The sequence below is a fragment of the Ochotona curzoniae genome, unplaced genomic scaffold, assembly GCF_017591425.1.
Source record: "Ochotona curzoniae isolate NIBS_2020 unplaced genomic scaffold, NIBS_Ocur_1.0 scaffold_2453, whole genome shotgun sequence".
In the NCBI taxonomy this organism is placed as follows: Eukaryota; Metazoa; Chordata; class Mammalia; order Lagomorpha; family Ochotonidae; genus Ochotona; species Ochotona curzoniae.
The window spans coordinates 24,371,042-24,398,253 of record NW_024467094.1 but is presented as its reverse complement, the minus strand read 5'-3'; the positions used below and the strand labels follow the sequence as shown (position 1 = coordinate 24,398,253).

The following is a 27,212-nucleotide window of genomic DNA, read 5'->3' as shown; positions in this document are numbered from 1 at the left end:
CAGGGATCGATCCCCTCCCCCTAATGAAGCATAGTCTGTGGCTTATCCAAGGGCTCCTTAAAAAGAGTGAATGAGGTGTAGGATTGACAGCAGCACGGACTCCACGGGCAAATGCAGACCTACCTATAGCACAAGCTTGCCATGCGGGAGGTAGCAAGGAGGGACTGTTGAATAACAGAAGCAGAGACAAGGGAAAAGGAAGTGGAGTGCCTGGCTCCCAGTAGCTTGCTGGCAACTCTTGTTCAGACCAGAAGCTGTACCTACCCCTTTGGGGGACCTCTCCTGTCCAGGACTGTATTGGGCTAGAGAGGAAAGTACCTGTGAGGTGGTCCTCTTTTTCCTCTATTGCCCCTTGGGGTAGAAGTAAAGTGGAACGAAAAAGCATGGGTTATGTGTCAGGTCAACTGGAGCCTGGCCTCCATGCGATGTTCCTCTGGCTTTTCCACCATGTGACTTCATGCAGGTGCTGTCACCTCTCTGTTTCTGCTTCCATGGAATGTGACAGTTGGTGTGCATCTTCTGGAGCAGTTACCAGTTCAGTAGAGTCTTGTTCCAGCACAGGACTCTCACTGTGGAAGGCAGGAACTGCTAGCTTGCCCTGAGACAGGGTTAGACTTCCTAGCTCCACTTCTGGGGCATTGGCTTGATTAGAAATATGGGCTTAGACTGGGAGGAGTCTGTATTTCTTAATCTGCTAGTTGGGTAACCTTGGACAAACTATTCAACATGTCCGAGTTTGTCTAGAACTATGTGCTTCCATTCTGGTTTTGTCTTGATGCAGCCATTGTGAGAATGAGGTTTAGCATTTGATTGGAAGGACCTGGTGGGTAGCATGGACTGCATCCAGTATCAGCATTGCCAGGGTGAGTCTCCTCTGGGCTGGAAGGCATCTGTATCACTTGATTGCATGCTACAGACTCCCTCTCTGATGCTTCCTTGTTAAGGGCTAGGATCCAGAAAGACACTTTGCAGTTTAGTTTTCGGCAAAGCCATTACTGTCTCTTCTTTCTTTTATTCCCCTCCCTTCCCTTTCAAGTCTTCCTTTCCTTCCGCGTTCTTTCATTTAATCCCTTCATTTTTTCTTGTATTCCTTATTTGGTTCCTAAATTTCTTCTCTTCCCAGCACCCTCCCAGCACCCTTAGGGCACTGCAGTGCTGGGAGGGTGCTGGGTACTTTGCTTCTGTCCCCTGCTTGGGAGCAGTGGGCCTGCAATACAAACACACTTTGGCTGCTGCCACTTCCGTGGCCTCTTAGCTTCTTCCATCGCTTTCATCTCTTTTCTCCTGCTCTACTTACTTTCCAGAGGCTTGCGTGATCTTCTCACCGCAGCATTTAGCAGTCCCCTGGAAGGTACATGTGCAACATGAAAGTTCATCTTTTAAGGAATGTGTTTTTATTTTCTGATTTTGAAAGTGGAGATGTTAATTACAGACAGCTTGCAAAATGTAGGGGAGAAATAAGAAGAAAAATAACCCCTGTTCCGCATCTGGGGGTTATTTCTGTCTGGCTGTGCGGTAGCTTGTACTGTCCTCTGCATACAGGCTCTGTGTAGCAGTCAGAGCTGCAGCAGGAGCCAGATGGGGGCCCTTGCCTCCTGGAGCCTACTTGCAATTGGGGAGCTCACTTGGCGATTTTAATAGTCAAATAAATAATAAAATTTATTTGGGATGGAGATAAGTACTGCAAAGGAAATCAGGGTGGTTAATAGGCAGTGAGGAAAGAAGAGGATTAGGGGAGATGGTATCTGAACTGCTTTCCAAGTGATGCCAGTGGACCAGGCAGGCAGAGTGTGTCCTGAATACAAAGACCTTGGCAGCCTTGTGCTTGGGCGATGTGCAGGGCAGAGGCAAGGCCAGGGTGGAATCTCCAAGGCCGTGTCCTCGGAGGATGTGGAAAGCCTTGGGAGGGTGTTGATATGGGACTGTGATCTGCCCAGGTCTCTGTCTCTGGAATGTCCTCAGGAAGTGACGGAGCACTGCGGAAGTGTGAACAGGGTGGGGGAGAGCGATTGGGAAGAGCCAGGGGAAACAAAATACATACTTTATGTTTCATACAGGTTCAATAATTGTGCTCTAGGTACTGTGCTTTCTGCTAAGCCTTGTATCTGTGCATATTGTTTTCCTCATTTGGCATGAAACTCTTAAGAGGCAAGCTTAGTAATCTGTCTTTGTGCATGAGGAAGTGGAAACTCAGAGAGGTAGCTAAAAAGGAGCTCTCTAATGTTCCCTTACTCCACAATAACATTCTGTTTGGTCTTCCTTTCACATAGGCCCACGTTTATAACATGCTGGTGACAGAATCACACTCCAGTGTGATTTCAGCATTGAAATCGTGTTGGTGTGATTGTAGGCATTCCCACCGCACCCTCCATCCCCGCCCGCGTACATGATAGCTCAGCTTGTGTGTCGTTCATTCATGACACAAGAGTGCTTACCACACAGTCACAAAAACTCAGTGCTATGTGCCAGTAAGGTTTATAATTGCTCTGGGTTGGTCAGGTGACTCTGCTGGACTCCCACATCTAGAGCTAGCCTGGCCTTCTCCACATGTTCTGCCTCTAGCAGGCCTGGCCAGGCGTGGCAGAAAGTTGATGACAGAGAAAGCTATGATGAAGAAGCAGAGCATGCCCAGCCTCAGAGCTGCCACCCTCCCGCTTCTGTTGGCTAAGGCAAATAAGAGGACAACTCAGATTCCAGGATGGAGAGAGTGCAAGACTGCCTGGAACCGTGAGAGACGTGGAACGGGAGCTGGACAGCGGATGAGACCCATGGTCCTTAGGGCACATTTGCCGTTGCAGGCTGCTCGTTGGTCAGCATTCCTGCTTTTGGCGGAGAGAGTGGCTGATCTGACCTCAGAAGCCAGGATGCACTTGTGGGGTCTTTATTTCATCTCTGCAACGTGAGCACATGAAGGCAAGTGTACATGTTTTCACCAGACAGCCTCAGTAGAGTCTCCTAAGTTAATCGAGCCCCTATGTGGTAGGAGAGATTTTCAGAGCCAGGAATCTGAGAGTGGATTTGCCAAGAAGATGACCTAAGGGATCCAGAAAAGCTAAGAAAGACCCCAAAGTGTACAAGGGAAGCTGGGAGAAGTAAGCAGAGACAAAAATCTGGAACCAAACTTTGAATCACCAGGAATTCCACCCATCAGCTATCTAAAGATAACCCTTTGGCCAAAACAAAGGCCGTTTTATCTTTTCCCAGCTTCCCACAGCAGAGGCTAATGCTGAGGAACCTGCTAACGCTGTCTGTGAGGGGCACCGGAGTGTGGTGTGTGTTTGGACAGGGCTGCTGCAAATCCAACGCTGTGTTTAGTTAACTGCCTGAATGAGGAGCACATCAGAAAGATTGGATGTGAGGCAATTAGCCTCGGAGGCTTAAGTAATAAAGGAGATTATAATTTAGTAGTCTGCTGCAGCCGTCAGTTAAAAGAATGAAACCGCTGACCCGAGAAGGAAGGAGGGAAAGATTGCTGCTGCTCCCACTCACCGAGGTTTGCCAGCTCATCAGCCAACTGAGCATGAGCTACTGAGGTTTGTTTAAATATGGGGAGGAGGAAACATCCGTGTTCACTTACACTGTTTGGAGGTTCATCATGCCTCATCTGTGACACAAGTAGCGAGCCACTTTGAGTTTGAAGGTAACTTTCATCTCCTTCCAGACCTTTTTTTTTTTTAAGTTCTTCATTCCACCCTTTCATCTGGAAATCCTTGGCCCTCCTGGAAGTGACTTTCATGCTTTTAGAAAGAACACTGTTGTACTTAACTGTGGAGTCTACAGCATAGGTTGATCTTGTCCACCTTAAACAAAGCCTTGGAGAAACACCAAGCGTTGACTTAACAAATACAGGGGAAAGCCACAGGACTATCGCAATGAATACTAAAATGCATCTAAAAGAAAATTATACATGTGATTTCTGATTTTTTTTAAAAGGAAACTCTGTCAAGTAGAATTGTCAAGGGTTGAAACCATCTTTGCTGCTCAAGCTGTGTGTACTAGGATTTTAGCAAAAGACTCCATATTTCAGAACATGAAGGATTAATAGCATGTCCCAATAACTGCATTTTCACTGAGCTGCGGGAACAAGCCAGATCACTAGCACAGGGTCTTTCAGGGGTCCCTCTAGTGGGGACCAGGACTTGAGGTGTAATGTCCACGCAAAGAAGAAAGTGGGACACAGGGAATGCAAAGGCGAGATGAACCAATGTACTGGACGTCTTACACCATGATTTTGGCAGAACAAGCAGGCAGATAAACGTTACTAGTTAACAATAGCCTACAAGCTATTGTTTCGTAAACAATCACCAGATCTCAAGCAACAGATAAGTAAGCATGAGTTACAGGAACCAATACTGGTAAACAGATCTAACTAGAAAAGGAATCTTACAGAACTTTGTAATCGGATATGTTCAGGCCACAACCACTAAAAAACGGAAATGGTGGTAAAGACACCTCACACCTTTCCAGGCACGCTTTGTCAACAAGGTGACCCACAATCTCAGTAGTAAGTTTGCTTCCTGCAGAATTCTCAGTCTGCTGAGAACTTCTGAGATTTGGGGCCCCTTGGACATTTGCTGGTCTGGTTCAGGGGCAGATCTGCACAATTAGCAAATCTCCACAGGACTCTTCATCTTGCAGAGCCTGGTTGATGGCCTGAGACACAAGATTGTGAAGATAAAGTGGGCATCACCAGTCTTCTGAGGAAGCCACAATCTCGCTAGAGGCAGAAGATTTCATCATTGACCCAAAATCCAAAGTTAGAAATATTAAAACCAATAGAAAAACAAAGTGGCTGAATATAAATTCAGCATTTAACAATTAGTAGCTTTCTGTGCACCATAAATAACCAAATAGAAAATGTCGTAAGGGAAATTTACACAGTAACACTTTTAAAACACTTAAGGGAAAACTCAGCAAAAAATAAAGTTTTAGAGACAATTATCCCCAAGTTTACCTGCAGGTTTCATTCAGCCCTAATTTTGGAATCTCAAAAAAGTTAAATGTAACTTAATAAATTATTCTGCACTTGATCTTAGCCAAAAGACTGAGAAGCTATAGCGCAATAAATTATTTTGAAATTCATCTAGAGTAGTGTATGTTTAAAAATACTCAAAAATTTCTAAAAGTAGCAAATGGTGAGATATACTTTGCCCTCTGAAATTATCAAATCATACTAGTATCAAACCGTACTAATTATACTAATATAGCATTGGAAAACGGCAAGCAATGTCCTTTGCTTATGCAGCCCACCAAAATAAATTCCAGGTGGGTTAAAATTCTAGCAATACATGCAAGGTATGGTTGTGTTGAAGAAAAGTATGGAAAAACATGAATGTGTGTAGAGGTAAGAAATCACTAGAGGGCAAAGTGTGAAAGACAGAATCCATAAAAATAAACAGTATTTCAGGATATTGTTGCATTCAATATAAAAGCTATTAGTAAAGAAAAATCTACAAAGTTAGAACACGGACGACATCGTGGGAGAAAATCTTGTGATAAATGAAACATATAAAGATAAAACCCATAGTCTAATAAAAGGGTTTTTAAGATTATTTACTTATTTATTGGAAAGGCAGCTTTACAGAGAAAAGGAGAGACAGAAAGATCTCCCACCCACTGCCTTACTCCCCATGGCCAGAGCTGAGCCAATCCAAAGCCAGGAGCCAGGAGCCTCTTCCAGGTCTCCCACACAGGTGCAGCATCCCAAGACCTTGGGCCATCCTTGACTGCTTTCCCAGGCCCAAGCAGGGAGCTTGATGGGAAGTGGAGCAGCTGGGACATGAACTTGGTTCCCATGTGAGATCTTGGCATGTGTAAGGTTTTAGCCACTGAGTGGTCACAGTGGACCCAGAAGGGCTTCCAGACATGAATACACACGTACCCTTAATGTGTAAGTGAAATTGAGATTGGATTCTTTACCACTACTGAACTGTGGCCTTTCTACTTTTTGTTTGTTGAACTCTTTATTGTTTGGAATATTAAGACAGTGACTGTGAAGTAAATTAAAATGTCACAAAACATTTTTTAAAGATCGTATTATTAGAATTATGTCTGTAAACTACATGAAATCTGTTCTTTTTGTGGCAATAAAAATAATTTCAAAAGATTTATTTATTTTTATTTGAAAGGCAGATTTTATAGAGAGAAGGAGAGAGATCTTCCATCTGCTGTTTCACTTCCCCAATGGCTGCAATAGCCAAAGCTGAGCTGATGTGAAGCTGGGAGCCAGGACCTTTTGCCAGGTCTCCCACATGGGTGCAGGGGCCCAAAGATTCGAGCCATCTTTCACTGCCCCCCCAGGCCACAAGCTGAGAGCTGGATTGGAAACGGAACAGCCGGGACATAAACTGACGCCCATATGGGTTGCTGGTGCCCCAACATGGGGCATGCTGTGCCCCATGGCTGTCCATAAAATTATTTTTTTAAAGGACCAACAGAATCCATTTTTAAAAGAGCAGCAGATATTAAGAAGCAATGCACAGAGAAATGAATGTCCAACACGCCTGTGCTGTGGCCAGTGTCAATCATAACCAGAGAAATGCAAGCTGACGCAGCTGTGATGTTTGTACACGCCGCGTTGGCAGTACTTGAAACTAAACCTGAATTGTGGTGTGCCCATAAATATTGATTCAGCTATTAAGTAAGTTTGACATTTTGGGAACACAGTTTGCCAGTTTTTAGAAAAATGAAATGCAGATACTTCTGCATTAGTCTTCCCACTTTGAGAAGTCTCTTCTGTAAATTACGTACACCTGGAAGTTCATCAGTTGAGGGTCATTAACAAGTCTGTCGCATTTCCAAACTCTGCATACTTCTCAGTCTTTCAAAAAAAACCCTAAGTCTTCTATCTGTACTAATACAAGGAGGTTCCATGCAGTATATTGATATATCAAAAAAGTAAATCAGAATATATGGTTAGTATATTCCCATTTTTGTTAAATCACTTCTCTATAAAAACCAAGCCATGAGAGGTTCACACTTAACAGTTAAAGCACATCACCTCTGGGAACAGCTGTAAAAAGGACTTACAGAAGAAAAGCCAGATGAGAACTTTGACACGTTCCTGTTGAAACTTTACAGTGAATATTTTTTATAATTAAAAATTAACATGTTGCATTCTCTAATTGAGCATTAACAGGCACCTCCCCCTGTTACCCGATGACACTGTAGACATTTTAGAATGAAGGGTGAAAAAAAAAAAAAACCCTGAGTCCAGCAAAGTTAACTTATGAACAATCCATATACATAAGATAGCATGCCAGATGCTGGAGAGAAGAGGGGCCTGGCTTCGCTGCTGACTGATGCTATGGTTCACCATAGTCTCTTGGTTCTGCAAGTGGGGAGCCCTACTCCCTCTATAGGAAAGAGTTAAAGAAAAAAAACGAGTTCTGCCTAAATGTCAGGTGAGACTGTGAGCCTGTTCCCTGGCTGAATGCCAGAATCTCACAGGGCCACCACCCAATAGAGACTGCTCTGCAGCCCACCACCATAGTGAGGAGCTGGATGGAGATGAAAGAGAGAAGATATGAAATACTTTGTAGTCTGGGATAAGAGGGTGAGTGTGTATGTGTGTGTGTAGCCTAAGGTGATGGATTGTAGCATAACGTTAGGAAGAAACTTGAAGTAACCTGGAGCAGTTAAACCTGAGAAGGTTCATGAGGGGCTGCTTGGAGAGGCAGAAGAGGGACTCGTCACTTGTAAGCTGATGGCAGAGTGACTGTAGTGATGAGGCATTGGGCGGTTTGTTAATAAGTTCAAAGAGAGTTCCTAAAGGAAGAATAAAATCCCCTTTTGCCTGACATATGATTCCTTTTCAGAGGCAAACTCAAGAGGTGCAAGATTAAATGTAGTTTGACACTGTCCAGGACAGAACTCAGCCGTCCCTAAAAGCAGCTTAGCTAATGAGAAATCCTTACCAACTCTGCCAACGCCTCGGGGCCCATCTCTTCCTCTTGGCAAGCAGCACACAAAGAGTATGCAAAGCAAGTGGGGACCAACAAGGTCACACAGAGCATGTGTATTCCAAGTTCCCTTCCAAGCCAAAAGCACATAAGCATGGGCTCACGGTTGGGCCAGCATCAGAGCCGGCAGCTTTGTGCTTCAGCCAAGGATAAGCTTTAATGAAAACGAAAGGACGTTTCACACATTGACCCACTGTTGGCTCTGAGTAAGAGGAGGAGATGGGCCAAAGAGCAGCTGAGCTGTATCCTCCCCCTTTATTCCCTGGGTGTGAAAGCAGTGATTATAAAATTCAGAGCTCCTCATGTAAACAGTTGGGTGTGTTGAGGTCACCTGCATGAGTAAGACAGATGCATAAATACAGTAAACCCATTGTTTTGTGAATGTGCACCCAAGTAGTTTGGCCTGAAGAACCCCTGGTACAAGTGAGATTGTCTGCACATTGTCTTTTGTAATTAGTCAAACATTTCTTTCACTTGTCCCCTCTTCCTGGTTTCCACTGCCACTCATCATGTGTGCATGGCTTGTGTCTCATCTGTCTCCAGATATGCCCTCTTCAATCCACTCATCACATTACTCAAGTCTTCTTTCCAGATGCCAGCTGTTGGTCGCATTCATGTCTAGAACCCTTCAGCGACATGCAGGGCCTTTTATAATACCCCACCACCCACTTTGTGGGGGCACATCTCTTGCCTCTACCCTCTGTCTGCGTGGTTTTACGATTCAGTGCTCCTTGCTACCTAAGACCATGTGGAATTGCTTAAGGAATGCACACCCTGTCTTGTCGCAGTGCCTTTTTGGTGGATCACTGTCTCAAGAAGCAACTATGGGTAGTGTCATTTCAGGCGAGTGTTCCTGAGGCTCCCTGGTGAGGCTCCTGGTTTCCCTGGATGCGTTTCAGGGTTCTCTCCAAGCACCTGCACTCTAGTTGTTAGTCTTTCTCTCCAACACACCTGGAAAACAGCTAAGAAGGGGAATTCATGAACTTCCTGTCAGTTGCACCTTGCTGAGTATTTAACTCCACACTTGGTGCTCCATGGCTATGTTATAGGAAAGAAAGAATGTATTTATTTTTGATTTGGTTTTTACTTCCCCAGTTGGTGAGCTTGGATGCCATTGTCTTGCCTGGTGTAGCATGAGTACAGTGGCACTCGCCCTATGTTGTTGGAAATACGGTAAAGATGAATAAAATCAATGATATGAGAGTCTTCGAGAAGTTAGTTGGAGACTTTTGCCAGTCAGCAGGGAGCATTGTTAAGTTGCAGCTGCTGGGTCTCCCTATAGTGTTTATTCATCGAAACGTCTGCATTATTCCAGGTCAGCTGTTGCCAGCAAACCGCAATACTCCAAGTCCCATCGATCCAGACACCATTCAGGTCCCAGTGGGTTATGAACCGGATCCAGCAGATCTCGCCCTGTCCAGCGTCCCTGGCCAGGAAATGTTTGACCCTCGCAAACGCAAGTTCTCTGAGGAAGAACTGAAGCCACAACCCATGATCAAGAAAGCTCGCAAAGTCTTTATCCCTGATGATCTGAAGGTAAATTGGAACTGGTAATCAGACTCTGGGAGGATGGAGAGCGCTGTGAAGAGAGAAATCAGAAGTGTGACTCCAGGATAACCGTAGGAGTTGATGAACAGGGAGTGGCCCTTGGTATGCAGCTGGTAGGCGTGTTGCTTCCTTTTTGGGTGTCTTCTGAGCGGTGCATCCATGCCTTAGGAGTGAATAGCAACAAGGAAAGGAATGAAACAGGAAGCAGACCTTCCTTCTGTAAAGGAAGCAGACCTGCTATTGTCAGCAAGGGAATCCACACAAACCATACGCCATCAAATGGAAACCTCCCAGCTTGGAAGGGCACAGGAGACACTTTAGGGAGGATGTGTGGACCACATGGACTTCCCAGCGTAGTCTTCCTTATGGGAATTTGATGATGGTTAGCAGCTTCTGTTTCCCTGTTGGTCTCAGGGTGTAGCACATCTTCCTTCCACCTTTTCAGCTTTGAGAGTCCAGGGGTGCAACAGAAGTTGGTGGGTTCCCCAACTCTGTTTATAAACGAAGTGGTGCTCACTTTGGTTCTCAAACAGTGATCACCGGAGTGTCTCAACAGGCTGATCCTCGGTTGTTTCTCTCTGCTATGTTGAAGGGGACACATTATTTATATAAGGAAGCAGATTTACCTTTTATCAGATGAAAATTCTTTCCAAAATTGTGCTAAGTCTGCTTCACTGAACAGAACCATTTCTGATTAGCCATTGTGTAGAACTTAAAGCATTTATGCTTGTTTGCATTTGTCTGGACAACGGAGAGATAGTTCCACATATCTAAGGCATTGGAACCAGGCATAATTAGCCCTTTTCTGAAATCTGGTTACTGTTATCAAACCTAATATGGTAGGAGTTTGAGACTTTGAACTGATTTAGATCAGTTCCTCCTGTCTTTGATGTCTAGAAAGAACCCTGGAGGCCGAGGTCCCTGGCAGCTTTAGGTCACTGCTGCCATCACGTGTCTGATGTGATGGGAACTGATGCAGAATGGAACCCTATCGGGGCTGCATCCCACCAAGTACAGGAAGGCCTACCCAGGATCCAGGTTATCTAGCCGAAGGTAGCTTCCTACATTATTTTTAGTAACTTTAGTTTCATGTTGTGATACCATGTAGGTACTCAGAAAGTTTTTGCTTTGGAAGCATCTTAGAATACAACCTTTGAGGCTGGGAATAGTCAACCAAACATATTCAAAAACATTTGAATAGTCAATCAAAACAGACCAGTGTGTCGTAGAAACACCAGAAAATGTAAAGTCTCATGGGTTTCCTGTCCTCACGGAACCCAAGTCAGGTGATACAATGGGAGTGTTGACTTGTCTGAGGGGACCATAACAGCCAGTCGTTGCCAGGCGGGGGTCCTATATAGCTGACTGGCATTGGCCCCTAGGAGACAGAAGGGCACAGTGCAGAGGATGAGTGCCAAATATGTAAACGTTGCTCAGGATCCTGCACTCCCGACCTGCCTCCCCAGCTCCAAAGCCACTGGGAACTGACGAAGGAAGGTGAGTTAGTGTTTTTAGATCAGGACACTCCTTCTGTGGTCATTCTCCAGTATCCCTGGACGCACCCCACTCCTGACTCCGCTCCTCCCCTTTGGGTTTATTCTCTGTCTCCTTTGCTGGTTCCTCTGCGCATGTGGACAGGTGAGGGTAGAAGGTTGGAAGCATGATATTTGTGAGACAAACTCCAAGGGAGAGCCAATTGGCTGTTACCCTTAGATCTGTAGCAAACTCCCTCGTCCTTCAAAACCTGAGGAGCAACGTCACAGACCTGAGCAGGTCTATGGCAGTACCTCATCCCCATCCCCTACTGCCTGCATGCATGTCCTCAGGTATTCCTTCCCTTCCAGGGCTCCTGTGTCCTTATGCAGTCTGTGATGCTCCTTAAGTCAGCCCCTGGAAAGCATATTCAGGCAAGGAGAGTGTGATGTCCTCCCTGGCACTGTGAAGTGGGTGGCATCGGGATTGGTACTTCACTCTGGTAAACTTCTCCTTTGGGCCCCCTTCCCACATGGCACCACGGACTCCCTGGCTGCCCTCACCCTCCCCGCCTTCCTCCAGCTCCTCTGCTCCTCTACTGGTTCATAGCCAGCAAATTTTACCAACATCCGTTGCAGCCCTGCCCAAGTTGGACACACTTGTTGTGAACTTCTTTAAAGGGTCATGCCTTCCCTTGGAAGATGCACCAACTTTTCTGAAGGTGTTTTTTCATCCTGCTTCATATTATTATAAAGTGTGTGGAAAGCTGGGAATGCTCTTTAAGTAAGATGTCTGTTGCCGCTTGTGAGAAGTGGTCAGGAGGTACCTGCATATGCTTTCCGTCTGTACAGGGCAGGTGTCTGCTGAGGGTAATGGCAGGTATAGGTGCTGAACACTGACCTGGGGTCTTTCTGTTGGCCTTGGGCCTGAACCATTTGACCTTCCCATGCCAACTGGCCCTTGGAATCTTGGGGCAGGTAAGGACTGGTCCCATCCAGTCTTCTGGGAGGGAAGTGTGTGACTACATGAACATCCCTAAACCAGGGCTTGAGGTTTGCTTTGACAGGTGGTCATCAGAAGAGTGCTGCAGAAGCCGTCAGGTTGTACTAGCGATGAATTGGGAAAGTCTGAAAGAATATTCTGGTTCATTTATCTTCTTAGCAAGCTTTCTCTTGTTAGAAAGAATAGTAATGGGGGAAGAAGGATGGGTGATTTTCACATTGTCCATGGTTACTGAGGCCACACCTACAGAGAAATAGGGAATTAGACTAAGTAGCTTAAATGTTAGCCAACCATATGGGTATACTGGTAAGCGGCCAGTTGAAGATTTTTTTTGCCTTAAATTATCCAAGTATCTATATATATATTATATATAATATTGTAATGGTTTGGGAGGATACAAAGTAAAAGGTGAAAGATGCTTACTAATATTATTTGCTTCTTTCCTGTAATACGTATTACAAAGATATCACTTCTACAACTTGGTACTAATCCTTTTGAACCTCTTTTTATAATCCATGATACTGTGATTTTTAAATCAAAGTGGGATGAGCAATAAGTACTCACCTGTAAATTTCTGTTATTCTCACTCACATAATGCTGTAACTTAAATAACTTTTGATGCCACTTGGGAATTATTTTGAACAACAGCAGAGTATTCCAGTGTATGACTCTAACATAATACTTACGAAATTTCCTACAGAGAAATAGTTCATTATTACATTTTTTTTTTCTATTACAACCAATGCTGCAGTTAAAAAAGAAAAAAGTTGTGCTTGCACATAGAGCGAGATTGCTATAAGGTGCAATCCTAGAAGTAACCTTACCGTAGTATCTTCATTTGACCAACTGATGGGCCACATTGCCTTTGGAGAGCATTGTGCCAAGTTGTACCAAAGAAACAGAATGAGTGCTCAGGGGCTGAAAGTACTTTGCAAATGAAAACTTCAGCAAAGGTGGTAGAGAAAGTTGGCATGCAATTCAGGGTGCAAAGCAGGACGCTTGCTTTCATCCAACCCATGACTTCTACCTCGGGGTGCACAGCCCCTAAGAAGCAAACAGGGCAGAAGCCTGTGATGGCAGGAAGTAAGCCCCGGTATGAGCCTCAGCCCAGCCCTGAAGGCCTGCCAGCCTCCTGGCTGATGCTCCCTGCCACTGAAATCTAATGCCTTTGTGTTTTCTTTCTTTTGTTTGTTTGTTTTTGTTTCTCCTTCTGCAACTAATGAGCAGGATGACAAGTACTGGGCAAGACGCAGAAAGAACAACATGGCGGCCAAGCGCTCCCGTGACGCCCGCCGGCTGAAGGAGAATCAGATTGCCATCCGGGCCTCGTTCCTTGAGAAGGAGAACTCGGCCCTGCGCCAGGAGGTGGCTGACTTGAGGAAGGAGCTGGGCAAGTGCAAAAACATACTTGCCAAGTACGAGGCCAGGCACGGGCCCCTGTAGGAGGGCATTTTTGTGGGCTAGCTTTGGAATGGATGGACAGTTCGTTTCCTGTCTGATAGCTCCACACCCAAACCAACCTTTCTGACATCAGCACTTTACCAGAGGCATAAACACAATCGATTCACGTTTTGGTGTACATCCGTATGTAAGTGTGTGTGTGTGTGTGTGTGTGTGTGTGTGTGTGTGTGTGTGTGTGTACATGTGCTCATGCCGGGATGTGTGTGAGATTGTGTGTGCGCGCGCGTGTGTGTTTCCTTTGCACTTGCCATTTCTAGGTAGTCCCCTCATTCTGTTTTAGTTCCAAAAAAAGGAAGGTGCCATGTTTTTACTAAACCCTGGAGACTCTAGGAGTCTTCCTCCCCATCCTTTTTCTCAGCTCCTGCCCTTTCCCTATGGCTTCGTGTTCCAGCTTTCCTACTCGGTCAGGACTCTGGGTTCACCCTGAGGGGCCCCTGCTGCCTGGGCGGGTCTCAGTTCTCAAGAGTTCCAGCTGACAAGGTGCGCCAAACAACTGACTTCACACTACACTGCGTTTCTACTCACAGGTTGCTTTCCTCCTATTTTGAGTTTTGGTGGAAATCGTCTTCAAATTTAAAGTGCTGTTTAGATTTCTTGGATCCCAAGTTTACTTACTGCTAATAAGTTTCCTTTTAATTCTTCCAGTCCCAGATAAGTAAGTCAGAGTACTGTCGTAGAACACAGAGTGTGTCCGTGCACCGTCTGTACCTAAAGCAATAACCCTGCTGTGCACTAGAGCATGCTGCCTGAGTATTACTAGTGGACGTAGGACATTTTCCCTGCCTAAGGATCTCACTGTCTTTTAAAAACAAAACTTAACGCATTTGAGCATGACCAGAGCATCCCCAGTTCAGCGAAGCAGAGAGAAACGCGAGGTCAAAGAATGAAGGGTTAATTTCTCAGGCCACAAGCCAGAAAAAAAAAAGTGTCTTGCCCATCCTTGGATGTTGCCACGTTTGGTTTTCTCTCCCAAACCTCATCCACCTCCTACTTTTCTAGCTAACCTTTTCCTTATCTCCCTTGATATTCAAAGACACTCTGAGTACTTAAGATTCAAATTTCCCATTTTTGGTAATATATATATTTTTTTGTGAATTATACTTTGCTGTTTTAAAAAAATCGGTTAATAAGTTGATGTTTCATTAAGACCCTTTTTCCTCATGGTATCCTCTTTGAATGCCTCACAAATTAATGATTCTAGAGCTTATGTTTCTTTTTTTTTGTTTGCTTTTTGAACGTATGTGCTCTTATAAAATAGACTTCTGAAAAACGAATGTATAAGACACTGGTGTAACTTACAAGGGGATGGCGTGTCACAGACTGTGGTTAACCCAATCAATCTAAATGTTTACTATAGACCAAAAGGAGATTATGAAATTGTTTAATGTTTATACAGAGTAATTATAGGAAGTTCTTTTTTTGTACAGTATTTTTCAGATATAAATACTGACAATGTATTTTGGAAGACATATATTATATATAGAAAAGAGAAAAAGGAAAACTATTCCATGTTTTAAAATTATATAGCAAAGATATATATATTCGCTTGTGCTGTACAGAGAAGACGTGCTTGGGGGTTTTTGAAGTCTTTAATATTTTAAGCCTATCACTGACACATCAGCATGTTTTCTGCTTTAAATTAAAATTTTTATAACAGTATCAAGGCTTGCCGTGATGAATCATGCTCTGAAATACACAAGGAGGTTCCTTCTTTCTTCTTAGGTCTCTGAAAGGAGTCGGCTAACATCACCCAAAAGCACAAAATGGATTTTTAGTCAAATATTTATTGGATGATACAGTGTTTTTTAGGAAAAGCATCTGCCACAAAAATGTTCACTTCAAAATCCAGAGTTCCTGGAATGGAGCGTTCCTGCCGGTGCCCCCAGCAGCTCTGTTCCCCTGGGGGCCTGTGTGTCTTATGCAGCAGAAAGGCGATCCCGGTGCTAGGCATATGGCCTCTAATTTGATAGACGTTTTGACTTTAAAGATGATTGTTCTTTTGTTTCATCAAGTTGTGTAATGTCAAGAGATTCTGCTGTTACTGCAAAGAAACATTTTGTGCTAGATTAAAAATACTCTTTTATCCATGGAATGTTCCAGTTTCCTGCCTCCAGAGTATCTTGATTATGCAGTGCACTGGTGGTCTCTTTGTCGGTGCATCAGCAAAGCTTCTCTCATGGTGTTGTGGCCTTTGGGAACTCCGCCAGAGGATATTCCTGGTAGATAACCACTTTGTACCAAGCGACAGGTAATGGCAAGAAACAGAGAGGATTAGAATGAAAATAAACCGTCAAATTGATAGCTAGCAAACTCTGCAGAAAACTCTTACAGTCATAAGCAGAACTGAAAGATAGTTGGTGAGAAACACAAGTGGGCATCGAGTTGGCCCTTTCCTCTGTGAGAGGCCAGTTGCAAACTTGGTAAACGACACTGATCATTTTCAGAAAGCTGCGTCTTTAAGTAGAGAAGTGTTGACAGATTGCACCAGAGACCACCCAGACTTCCTGAAGTATCAAATGGTGGCTGAAAACCCGTGTTTGAGAACTGATCCTTCTCAGAATTAGGTGTATCAAATGAACATCACAAATGTCTTCTGCAGAAAAAAATGAAAAGATAATAAAACATGTTTTATACATCAGGAATGATTTCAGAGACCTACTTCATCTTAAAAAATGGAAACATTTTGGAGTCTGTACAGGTACCTTATACCTAAGACTTTGTCAGCACACCACACACACACACACACACACACACACACACACACACACACACGTCCCTGATTGTCTGCATATCTGTCTGGGGGCAAATTAACTGTAAAACAAGGAAGTTCTGTTAAATGGGATAGGAAGCCGTGCCTGACTTAGGTCAACCCAGGTCAAATGAATACCTGCTACCTGCAGCTATTCTTAGAGGGCCTGTCATTTTTCACCATTTCAGCCTAAGCATCTTTGAGTAATTAATTAGTTAACCATTAAAATGATTCATTTAGAAATCATTTGGAATGGGCAGCCCAGGATTTACTGATAAGGTTGTATTATCATTGCTTTCTGCAAAGAAAGGCCAGGGTTGATGGTCCCATCTCTGCATACTGCCTTGAGGTGCTAGGGAATCCAAGAGCTGTAAAGGATCACTTCCTCTGGAGAAAGTAGCCACTTTGGACCATTCAAAAACCACACCAGGAAGATTATGATAGGGCTGTTGTGTTTGTAGGCAACAGACCTCGGAAGAACTGCCCTCAGTGCAGAAGGACTCTATGTGGGTGAAGTATGGATGGGATGGGATGGGATGCAGGCTTGGTTGGGGCGGGGGTAGAGGTGGGAGGCTGTTTCATATAACCCAGGGGTTCTTCCTAGCCCAGTGAAGTGTGAACCCACAGCAATTATACATGCAAACAGCCTGGGATCTGCTTTTAGAAAAGTTGAGAGCTTTAAGTGGCACCCTTCCCATAGCTTTGGGGCAAAACAGACATCCTATAAATGACAGTTAAAATTTGCTTTTTTTTTTTCTTATAGTTCACCTAATTTATCACCCAATGACCCTTTTAAGAAAAATCATTTTTTATCAAAGTTCATCGGCACAATCCCAAAGTAGGCTAGGCTGAATGTTCTGTGTGGAGTTATGGATTTGACCCTGGGGTCAGCCGGTGACCAACACCCAGGTGTTCTGTTCTCCATGTGACAAACACCTTCTGTCCACAGTCTGTCCTCTCCTGCTGAGAACACCTAGGTATCCTCCATGAACAAGGCCAACATTTCCAGGTTTTCTCGGCAATTCATAATGTCACATTAAAAAAATGAAGGCTTACCCTGAAACTTGATAAATTGGATTTAGCAACTATACATTTGATAAGGGCCTGGTATGTATAAGGGTGTGTATATATGTGTGTGAGACATATAGTCTGTGATTTTTGAGCACCTTACCAAATATAACAATAGTTTATTATTGCTTGAGCAACACCACAAAGATTGCATTTGTTAAACAGGTAAAAGTTGACACAAGGCTGGTTTAACCGGAAGCATGATACTGGTGGTATCTGCTGTGAAATCCCAATGTTTGTTTGTAATGTTTTAATAAACTTTGACTGTTTTCCTTTCTTGATGAATTTTTGTTGAGTCAGCAGGCAATTGGATTCTGTCCTGACCTTGATAACAAAGTGACTACTTACAGATTACACAGATGATAAGTTGGGATAATTAATACCCACTTCGGAGAAGAGACATTGAAAGGGAGGTTAAGCCCATCTAATGTTACATTGGTACAAATGGCAGTGGGATTGCAGTCGGATGACTGACCAGCAGCTAGAAGGCTGGTGTCTGACAGGTCACAGACTAGTTTCTTGTTGCATATATAAAAAACAGATGGTAGGAGTATAGCTCTAGTGATGCCTGAGGGGCCCAGAAATCTGAATTTTTATAGTACTTTCTGCTAACTCTCATGTGTATCCAAGTAAATGGAAGCAGGATTCATAGACTTGGCTCTGAATTTGAGTTCTTGGCCCTTGGAAGATCCACGGAGAAGTTGTAAGACATCTTATGTATAAACACCCACAAACATACACAAGGCCACGCTCTGTTCTTTCCCAGTCATACAAAAGCCCTGAGACGCCTACCATGCTGCTCCTGTGATATGGCTCTTCCATTCGTGGAATAATGTGACAAACCACCCAAACATTGAACACCTCTCTTAGAACATCTGAATTCAGTTTCCTCTGAAAATCATTTCATTGCCTTACACATCTTTTGAGGCATGTTGAGACAAGGACTGAATGAGGATTTTTGAAATCTTGCCTTTGTGATCAGGAGCTGGCTTCTTAATAGCAATCAGAAGGTCCTTTGGAGAAGAAAAGTCCAGTTGAAGAAGGGGATGGACATGAGGCCCTTTCTCCCTCAGGATTTTGAGCCCCTGAGGATGCAGGTCCTTCCCATCCTACAAAGGCTGGTACAGTGCCTGGAAATGACAGCAAGAACTGACTGAGTCTTTGACTCTGTGCCTCTACCATGTGATTCTCATGCCTTCTCATGCAATTGAGAAGGTCTTACAGGTGGAAATACACACATGGATATTGAATGACTGGAATTTATAGCAAGACCCAAGCTGGAGTCGAGTTTGACAAGGGTAAGAAATGAACAATTTATCAAACCCATTCCATTTCTTTCTGGAAGTTATACTACCTTTTCCAGGCTCCCTGGCGTTTATTGCGGCGATTCAACTGCATTTGGTTCCATGCAATATAAGAAGTGCCCACCATGATGGCCCCACCGTGTTGCTGTATGATTGCTGCTCTTGTCTCCTGTCTCCTAGGAAAGTTGGAGGCTGAAAAAGAAGAGACCTGGGAGCCTAGCTCACTGAGCTGTTTCCTGAGGAAGTGTAAAGCCTCTGTGCTCAGGTATTGAAACACTGGTGTTGTCGCACTGAGCATCTACTTCTTTGTGCTTGGCTGAGGTGCTGGCATGTTTGCCAGGTGGGAGAGTGGAGATGGTTCCTGCTGGAATCCAGAGTCATCACTTCTCACTATGTGACCTTGAAGTTCACATACCTCCTGTGCAACCCCCTACCCTTGTTCGGCTCAGCCTGCTGGACGGGACTCCAGATAGCACCACCTGTCATCTGCGTTTGCCCTGCATTTGGACACTGTCCAGGGCTGCCCAGCCTCTACATTGAGGTCAGCTTTCCTGTTCATGATCCTCTCCCAAGTCCAGATCCTCTGGCCACTCAGTCCTTCCTTCACCCCCAGTCCATGATAAATACTTACAAGTAAGGTCTGCTATTTCTTGGAAAACTGGTGTTCCAATTTTTTTGTTTACATATTCTCTAAATTTGTTTTTATTTGTTTTTTAAAATTTTATTTATTTTACTTCAAAGAGTTACAGATAGAGAAGGAGACACAGAGATCGTCCATCTTCTGATTCACTCCCCAAATGGAAGCAACAGCCAGGGCTGAGCCAATTTGAAGTAAGGAACCAGGAGCTTCTTCTTGGTCACACATATAGGTGCAGGGACACAAGCATTTGAGCCATCCTCTGCTGCTTTCCCAGACCATAAGCAGAGAGCTGGATCAGAAGTGGAGAAGCCGGGACTAGAACTGGTCCCCATATGGGATGTGGGTGCAGCAGGTAGAGGATTAGCTCCTGGCTTCTGGCTTTGAATTGGCTCATCTCTGGCCTTTACGGCCACTTGGGGAGTGAACCAGTAGATGGAAGATCTTTCTGTCTGTAAATCTGACTTTCTAATTAAAATGCTATATATTTTTTGTGTGTATATATATATGTATATATAGTTTATATATATATAGTTTAAAGAGAGGGATGGAAAGGGGGAATGTAGTGGGGCTAGAGGTGGAGAGACCATCTATATGCTGATTCAGCCTCCTTGTGGCCAACAACAGCAAGAATGGCATGGGCTAGAGGCAGGAGTAGAGTCTCTCCATATGGGTTACAGAAATCAAATGCATTCCACATTAAGATGTTAGAATCAGAACTGGGACTTGAACCCTTGGCACTCTGTTGGCTATTTATCTTTTTAAATATAGCTCAAAATTCATAAACTGGGACTGTTCCCATGCTCGCCTGAAACAGATGTGAGGCGGGGTGAGTCTGGGAGATTGTACCAGGAAGCTGATGCTTGAGCCAAGGATAAGCAGCAACTGGTGAGGAAAAGAGGGAGAAGGGCATTCAAGGCAGCAGGACAGAGGCCAGGGAGAAGAGATCACGCCTCTGGGCAGTGGGATGACTAGAGCAGCAATCTAAGAAAAGAAGCCAAGGCCAGACCTTGAGGTCCCGGCATGAAGCTCTAAGCACTGTGGACTTTATCCTCCCCAGAGTGATCTGTGCAAACGATTTGTTAGCAAGATGATACCAGCAGTTATGTGGAAGGTAGAGTGCCAGGAATTGGGCAGAGTGGGAAAGTAAGGGGCTGAGTTCTTCATGGGTATCTGAAGAAGTCTCTAGGATGAGGTGGGTGGAAATGTCCAAGAGCTACAGAGGAGGGCGAACCATAGTTGGGTAGCAAGAGTCAAGAACAGGTCAAAGGTTCGATATTCGTGATCTCAGTTGGTCTGTGTTCACAATGAGGAGTGCACACAGAAATTGTCTAAGGAGCTTATAAATACACTCACCCCAGCACCACTCTGTAACCGGCTAAACTCGCAGCCGCAGTGTAGGATACCAGCCTGCTTCCTCTAGAAAGCTCTCTTGATTTATTCTGTTTTCTGCTTCCTCTCCTTCCCCGCCACCTTCAGTGGTGAGAGATGTCAGGAACTGAAGCCTTCACTTTCCAATTTAGAAATCTAAAGTGCAAAGAGCTCTGAAATCAGAATTCTGGATCATGGGAGACAACTACAAAGTGTGAATACCAGTATTTAAACCCAAGTGTGTTGTGCTCAGTCCTTAACTATCCCAGATATGATGATTTTTGCCTACTTGCCCACTCCCCCTTCTTGCTTGCACATCTGTCCTGTTCTTGAGTGTCGCTGATACTCTCATTGCACTGGAGAGCTCCTACCTCCAGCTGTAACTGTCTGGACCAGGAGGGACACCCAGGAGCCATTCCATAAAGTTGACTGAAGACTTGATACAATGTGGTGACCCTCAAACTTTACTGCTCACTGTAATTGCCTAGGGGAATCTTTGAAAGAATCCTAATTCTGGGGCCAGCGTTGTGGCACAGCGAGTAAGGCTTCCAGCTGCAATGCCAGCATCCTCCATGGTCATTGGTTCGAGTCCCAGCTACTCCACTCTTGACCCAACTTCCTGCTAATGGCCTGGGGAAGCAGAGAAGGATGGCTCAAATACCTAGGCTCTTGCCACACACATGGGAGACCTGGAAGAAGCTCCTGGCTGCTGGCTTTGGCTTGGCCCAACCCTAAACATTGCAGCCATTTAAGGAGCCAACAGCAAATGGAAGTTCTCTCTCTCTCTGTAAATCTTGCCTTTCAAATACATCAGTACATGTTTAAAAGAATCCCGAATCTTAGATTGTACCTCAAACCAAGCAGATCAGAGTTTGTGGGAAAGGGTAGAGCCCAGGCCTCAGTTAGTTCAAAGTGCCCCTGTTCCACAACAGGGTGATTCCCATTGCATCTGTGACTGCTCTCAGTCCTTGCTATTCCAAGTGTGGGCCAGAGTCAGCAGCGTCGGCGGCAGCTGGGATGTTAGACAGCAGTCACTTGGGCGCAGCGCAGGCCTTGGGATCAGAATCTTGGGTTGAACAAAATTTTAGGTGAATCTTATGCATGCTGCATTTTGCAAAGTGCTTCTCTTAACATCATGGTGGATTTAAAAAGTTAGAGGAGAGAATGGCAGGTAAGCTCAGAGGCCTTGGACTCCCTGATTCTTGCTCTTTCTGATGTCTAATTGCTCACCTTTTCTTAGCATTATAATTACTTTCACCTACTCCATTGAAGGCATCTACTTCTTACAAATGGGAGTACAACAAGATACTTGCTTTTTAAATTTTCCATGGTTCAAATAAGCCAAAGTGCTTTGTGGAAGGCTCATCCAGCATGGTGAAGGAGCTAGGTCATCGCTGGTTAGTTGGTGTGTGGTGTGCATGCATTTGGTGCACTGGTTAAGTTCCCAGTTACAACACCAACGTTCCATATTGAAGTTACTTAATTTGAGGTCTTCCTGCTCCGTTTCCTGCTAATGCATAACCTGGGAGACAGAAAGTGATGACTCAAGTATTGGGCCCCTGCCACCCCCATGGAAGGCCTGAATGAAGCTCAGGGCTCCTGGTTTGGCCTGGACCAACTCTGGATGCTGTGGGTCTTTGGGGAGTAGATCAGTTTGTGGAAGATCTCTCTCCATCTGTCTCGGCCATCTCGTCTTCTAGTTTTCTGTGTCTGCCTTTCACATAAAATGAATTGCAAATAAATGAAAATTAAAGAGGCTTATCAGAAGTACAGCATCAAATGGTCCATTCCTACCCTTCTGTTGTGTTTGAGGCTGTAGCAAGGAAATTGCAAAACTGGACTAAACTGGAGTGCCCCCCCACCCGTCCTTGAGGCCCATTTATTTTGAGCATTCACTATGGGAAAGGCTTTCTGGTAATATCTTTCTTAATCTTGCAGAATCTCAGAAATGTCATGGTAAACTTGCTTGCATTAAAATAATGTATGTAAAACAGCCTGCAGTTTGAGATACTGAGCAAGCATGAATTCCTTCCCACATGACTTCTAATCCCTTCTCTATCTTTGCAGGAGTTAGATAAGAATTCTGGAAGGAAGTGGTTCCGGATTAGTGTTCTCTCTCTGGCCTTTGAGGATCAAAGAAGTACCAGAGAAATGAGAAAACATTGGCACTTTAGTCCCACAGGCTGCATTTCCTTGCAAGAAGTCTATCTTGACATATTAGAGGGAAGCAACTGGATTAAGAAAGGAATCTTAGAGAATCTCTTATCTACTTGTTGCTGGTGGCAGGATCCCATCTCGGGCTTGCCCATTAGCAGCCATCATCACATAGCTCCCTTCCACCTCCAAGATCAGTTCGTGGGCTTTTGTACCCCTTCATCATTCCTAATTTCCAAAAGACACCCCAAATCCGTAAAACCAGAGTGCTTGCTTTGCAAATCTGATTTGAAATTCCTTCATCCGTGCCCTCCCCCTGGCCCCCGATAGGCTGCAGCCCCTGTCACCGACACATGGAAATCCTGAAGCCACATCTGAAAATGAGTCCTAAGATACATGATATTGGAGGCCGAGGACTTTCAGCTGAACCCATAGTCCTCAGGTCTTTGGGAATTCTGTGATTTTTCTTGGAGGTCGATACCGTGGACGTCCAGCTCCAGTGTGAGTCTTAAGCCCCAACCACAGGGTTTTTTCCCCCCATAATACTTCTGCCCTTCTTGGCAGCTTCTGGTGACTTGGGAAGGGAGTAGGAGGAAGGGATGAAAGGGGCGAGTCTCCTCAGGAACTCGAGGAGGGAGAATGATCCCCATGCCCTGCCCCCTCGTGGTAAGGACTCTGTGTGAACATTGCAGTGCAGCCAAACCTTGCCTACTCTGTTTTTCATGTTGGCTCTTTCTGCGCCCTGAGGTACTCTGGGCGGAACCGACAATGAAACAGACTTGGTGATGGCAGCCTTGCCCAAGGATGAGCAAATGGGAGGCTCTTTGAACATCCACGGATCCCTAAGAGGTGACCACAAGCCAATTCCATGTGTGCTCAACCTCACCACCGCCACCCTTCCCACAAACAGATAGCAATGTCCTCAGCCAGAGGTAACCAACTTTGAAAGGGTGAAAAAGAATAAGCCTCCAAGAGTTCGCAGACGCCCCCTCCTGCCCCCAGGTGCAGCCAGGCCCAGCCAGAGGGCGATTTGTGAGCACAGCCCAGCTGACTGCACCTGAGACAGGGCCGCTGCGCCTCCAGGGAACCGCCCGCCTGCGGCACGGGCTCTCCTCCCCAGCTGTTTTTGATCAGGGCTTTGAGGGCGGGAAGACACGGTGCCCGTGGCTGTGCTATCCCGCGGGCTCCCTCTCCATCTCGTGCCTCCTACCTGGGCGGCCCCGCGGAAACGCGCCTGCGCGCTGTCTCCAGCTGCCCGTGCTCTCCCGTGGCCTCCTCGGAGCTAGCGGAAAGCTGAGGGGGCAGAAAAACCTCCTGGAAAAGAACCCTTAAAAGACCAAAGCGCCTCTTAATTCCTTTGAACGAAGGTGAGTTTCAGAAAGAAAGGAAAAAATAGTTAAAAAGAGCAGCCAGAGTGGGTGAGCTCAAAGGAGACGAGACTTGCCTTGTCTCTCAGGGGCGACCTGGGCCGGGAGCTGCTCAAACCCCCTCCCTCCCTCAGCCTGCCCCCCCCCCCCCTTTCTCTCTCTCTCTCTCTCTCTCTCTCTCTCTCTCTCTCTCTCTCTCTCTCTCTCTCTCTCTCTCTCGTGTGTGTGTGTGTGTGTGTGTGTGTGTGTGTGTGTGGTGTGTCTGCCTTCCCTCTCTGTCTTTCCTCCCCTGCATATGCTGTACCTCTATGGGAGAATGTGGAAGACAGGTGGGAATGGTTACAGGGACAGTGGGGACAGAGACTCAGGGCCTCAGGCAGGAGGGACAGAAAAACCTTGGTCGCCTGACTGTGATGCTAGAATCACTCCACAGGTCTGACTCCCGCCTCACCGACCCTACGGCCTGTGGTTGGAATGTATCCTACAAATGTTCACATGTACTGGGAGTTTGGTCACTGCGCAGACAGGGCCGCCATGGGTGGTTAGGTCGTCACGGCCTCCACCCATGGGGTTGGGGTAGTTCTTGCAGAGTTGAGCTGGTCCTGGGCGAGCAAGCTATCACACAGCAAGCCTGGCATGTGGCTCTCCTGCCACGAGACGCCACTGACTGTAACCGGCGAAGCTCGGTAGGTTCTTTCCTCAGCTTAGTATAGGAATAAAACGCCGTGAGACAAGTGCAAAACAGTCTTTGTTCAAAGAAAGTGATAGGAAAGCCCTACCCCACACAGAAGTAGGGAAGTGGAGTGTCCGACTGGACGCTGGCTTTAGGGGAAACGGCTTGGGCTTTTGTACGTTTTTTCCCTTTCCTAATAATAATAATAAACATAGTATGGGGCATAGGGGGACCCAGTTGTCTGGGCTGACAGGTGTCTTGAGTGAGAGTATTCAAGTGACCATCCTGTCCAATCTGGGAGCCTGGCCTTCAGCTTCCCACTCCCTAGGTCTGGGCAGAGAAGCAAAGGGAAACTCTTCACTTTGTTTTGCTTTGCGCTGTACATACAGACAGTGAACTGTGTGATGGGGTCCGAGAAGTGGGCACCCCCATTCTCCGAGGCCCTGGACTCGGCCTCACGGTGCTGTGTTGCGTCCAGAGGCCCTTGCCAGAAGCAGTGCTGTTTGGGCTTCCAAGCTACCAGAATCATAAGCTGAATAAATTACTTATCCCAAAATACAGTCCTGGTCTCCCATACAGGTGGCAGGGCCTGCTGCCTTCTAGGGTGTGCAGCAGTAGGAAGGTAGAATTGGAAGCAGAGGCAGGACTCACACCCAAGAACTCCAGAATCACCTGCGGCTGCCCCAACAGGCATCTTAAGCACTGTACCAATGCTAACCTCAATACATCTCTTTTCTTTAAAAATTACCCAGATTCAGGCCCAGCATGGTAGCCTAGTGGCTAAAGTCCTCACCTTGCATGTTCCAGGATCCCATATGGGTACCAGTTCATATCCTGGCAGTCCAGCTTCCCATCCAGCTCCCTGCTTGTGGCCTGGGAAAGCAGTGGAGGATGACCCAAGGCTTTGGGACCCTGTACCCATGTGGGAGATGCAGAGGAGGCTCCTGGCTCCTGGCTTAGGATCAGATCAGCTCCATTGCAGCCACTTGGGGAGTGAACCAGCAGATGGAAATCTTTCTTTCTCTGTGCAAATTTGAGTTTCAAATTTAAACCAACTATACAGATTCATCTATTTTGTTAGTAAAATAGACCAAGACACTACTCAAGGCACTATTAGGATCACAAAATAGTGTTTGAGTCAGAGGGTGTTGTCAATACAGTCAAGCTGGTAAATCCTCTCATTTTTGAGATGGAAACATGTTATCTTGAGAAGTAACTTGCTGAATGTTATATACAACTAAACAAAAATCCTATTTGTACATCTACTACTTTATGTGAAAGAAAATCTCAAAGTTTAATGATTCTTTCAGTCAACTGGGAGTGAAAAATAACTTGATAAATCTGACTGCAGTGTCTACTGAGCATGACCCGTTTTGGCAAAGTCATTACCAAAGTTATAGAAGTTAAGATACGAACTACCTACTGCAACAGGCCAATATGCATGTGTAAATTTTTTGCTTTAAAAGAAGTTACAGGGTGGGTTTTCGGCGTTGTGGATAATCGCTGCTCAGGGCGTCCTCACCTGACATTGGGTGACTGGATTTCAGTCCCAGCTCTGCTCTTCACTCCAGCTTCTTGCTAACTTGCAGCCTGGGAGGCAGCTCGGATAGCTGGGAGGCCTGGTGGAGTTCTGACTCTTGGCTTCCGGCTGGCTCATCCTTGGCTCTTGGTGGGCATTTAGTGGTGGAAAGAGGTGAAACAGAACTCTCCTCTCTCTGTCTTTCAAAAAAAAAAAAAAAAAAAAAGAAACAAAAATAAAATACATGAATTAAAAATATGTTATTTTTTCCCTTCTTACTACATTTATTTTTTTTCCCCGTCATTGTGGTAATGAAAGAAAAAGTATATGGCTTTCTAGCCCTGGTCATTATTTGTGTCGTCATTTTTTTGGAAAGGAGAAGTTAAGATAAACCTACTGTGGCATGCCCCCGGAGCCCCTCTTGCTGCAGTGAGCAGTTTACTCTGGATTCTCCATTTCTGCAAGAGAAGGAGACAGGCCCTGTCCTCCCTTGGCAGTCCTGAAGTGTTTTAGAGAGATTTCCTCTCCTCTGCACCATGGACATTTTGTGCTATGTCTTTGTCATGGGGACTGACCTGCAGGTTGATATTAAGCTCCATCCCTGGTCAACCAGCTATGCAATACCAGTAAGATCTCCCCCGCCCCCATTTCCAATGGTGGTGATGAAAATTATCCCCAGGGGCCAGTGTAATACCTCTACTGGCTAATCCCACATCTGCAAGTGCCAGCATCCCATATGGACACTGGTTCATGTCACAACTGCTCCCTGCTTGTAGTCTAGGAAGGCAGTGGAAGATGACCTAAGGCTTTGGGACCCTATATCTGCATAGAAAACCCAGACGAGGCTCCTGGCTCTTGGCTTCGGATCAGTTCAGCTCTGGCTGTTGGGCCATTCAGGGAGTGAACCAGCAGATGAAGGATCTTT

General features: G+C 45.4%; 2 protein-coding genes across 6 annotated transcripts in view; one reads left to right on the top strand and one right to left on the bottom strand.

The window, feature by feature from the left end:
• HLF (HLF transcription factor, PAR bZIP family member) overlaps nt 1-15,178 on the top strand; it is a 48,607-nt gene extending 33,429 nt beyond the window's left edge. For 2 of the 4 annotated variants that reach the window (XM_041000648.1, XM_041000650.1), the window contains exons 3-4: nt 9,277-9,497; nt 13,212-15,178. In XM_041000648.1, coding sequence (XP_040856582.1) covers nt 9,277-9,497; nt 13,212-13,427 — 437 coding nt within the window. In that variant the 3' untranslated portion in view covers nt 13,428-15,178. Of the gene's footprint in view, nt 1-9,276; nt 9,498-13,208 lie in introns of all 4 variants that reach the window. The other 2 variants (XM_041000647.1, XM_041000649.1) reach the window with 2 other exon arrangements.
• A 71-nt stretch (nt 15,179-15,249) lies between these two features.
• Nucleotides 15,250-27,212, bottom strand: part of MMD (monocyte to macrophage differentiation associated) — a 73,828-nt gene continuing 61,865 nt past the window's right edge. Inside the window, exon 7 of one of the 2 annotated variants that reach the window (XM_041000654.1) lies at nt 15,250-16,038. In XM_041000654.1, the coding sequence (XP_040856588.1) occupies nt 16,015-16,038 (24 nt within the window). In that variant the 3' untranslated portion in view covers nt 15,250-16,014. Of the gene's footprint in view, nt 16,039-26,363; nt 26,488-27,212 lie in introns of those variants that run through there. The other variant, XM_041000653.1, reaches the window with a different exon arrangement.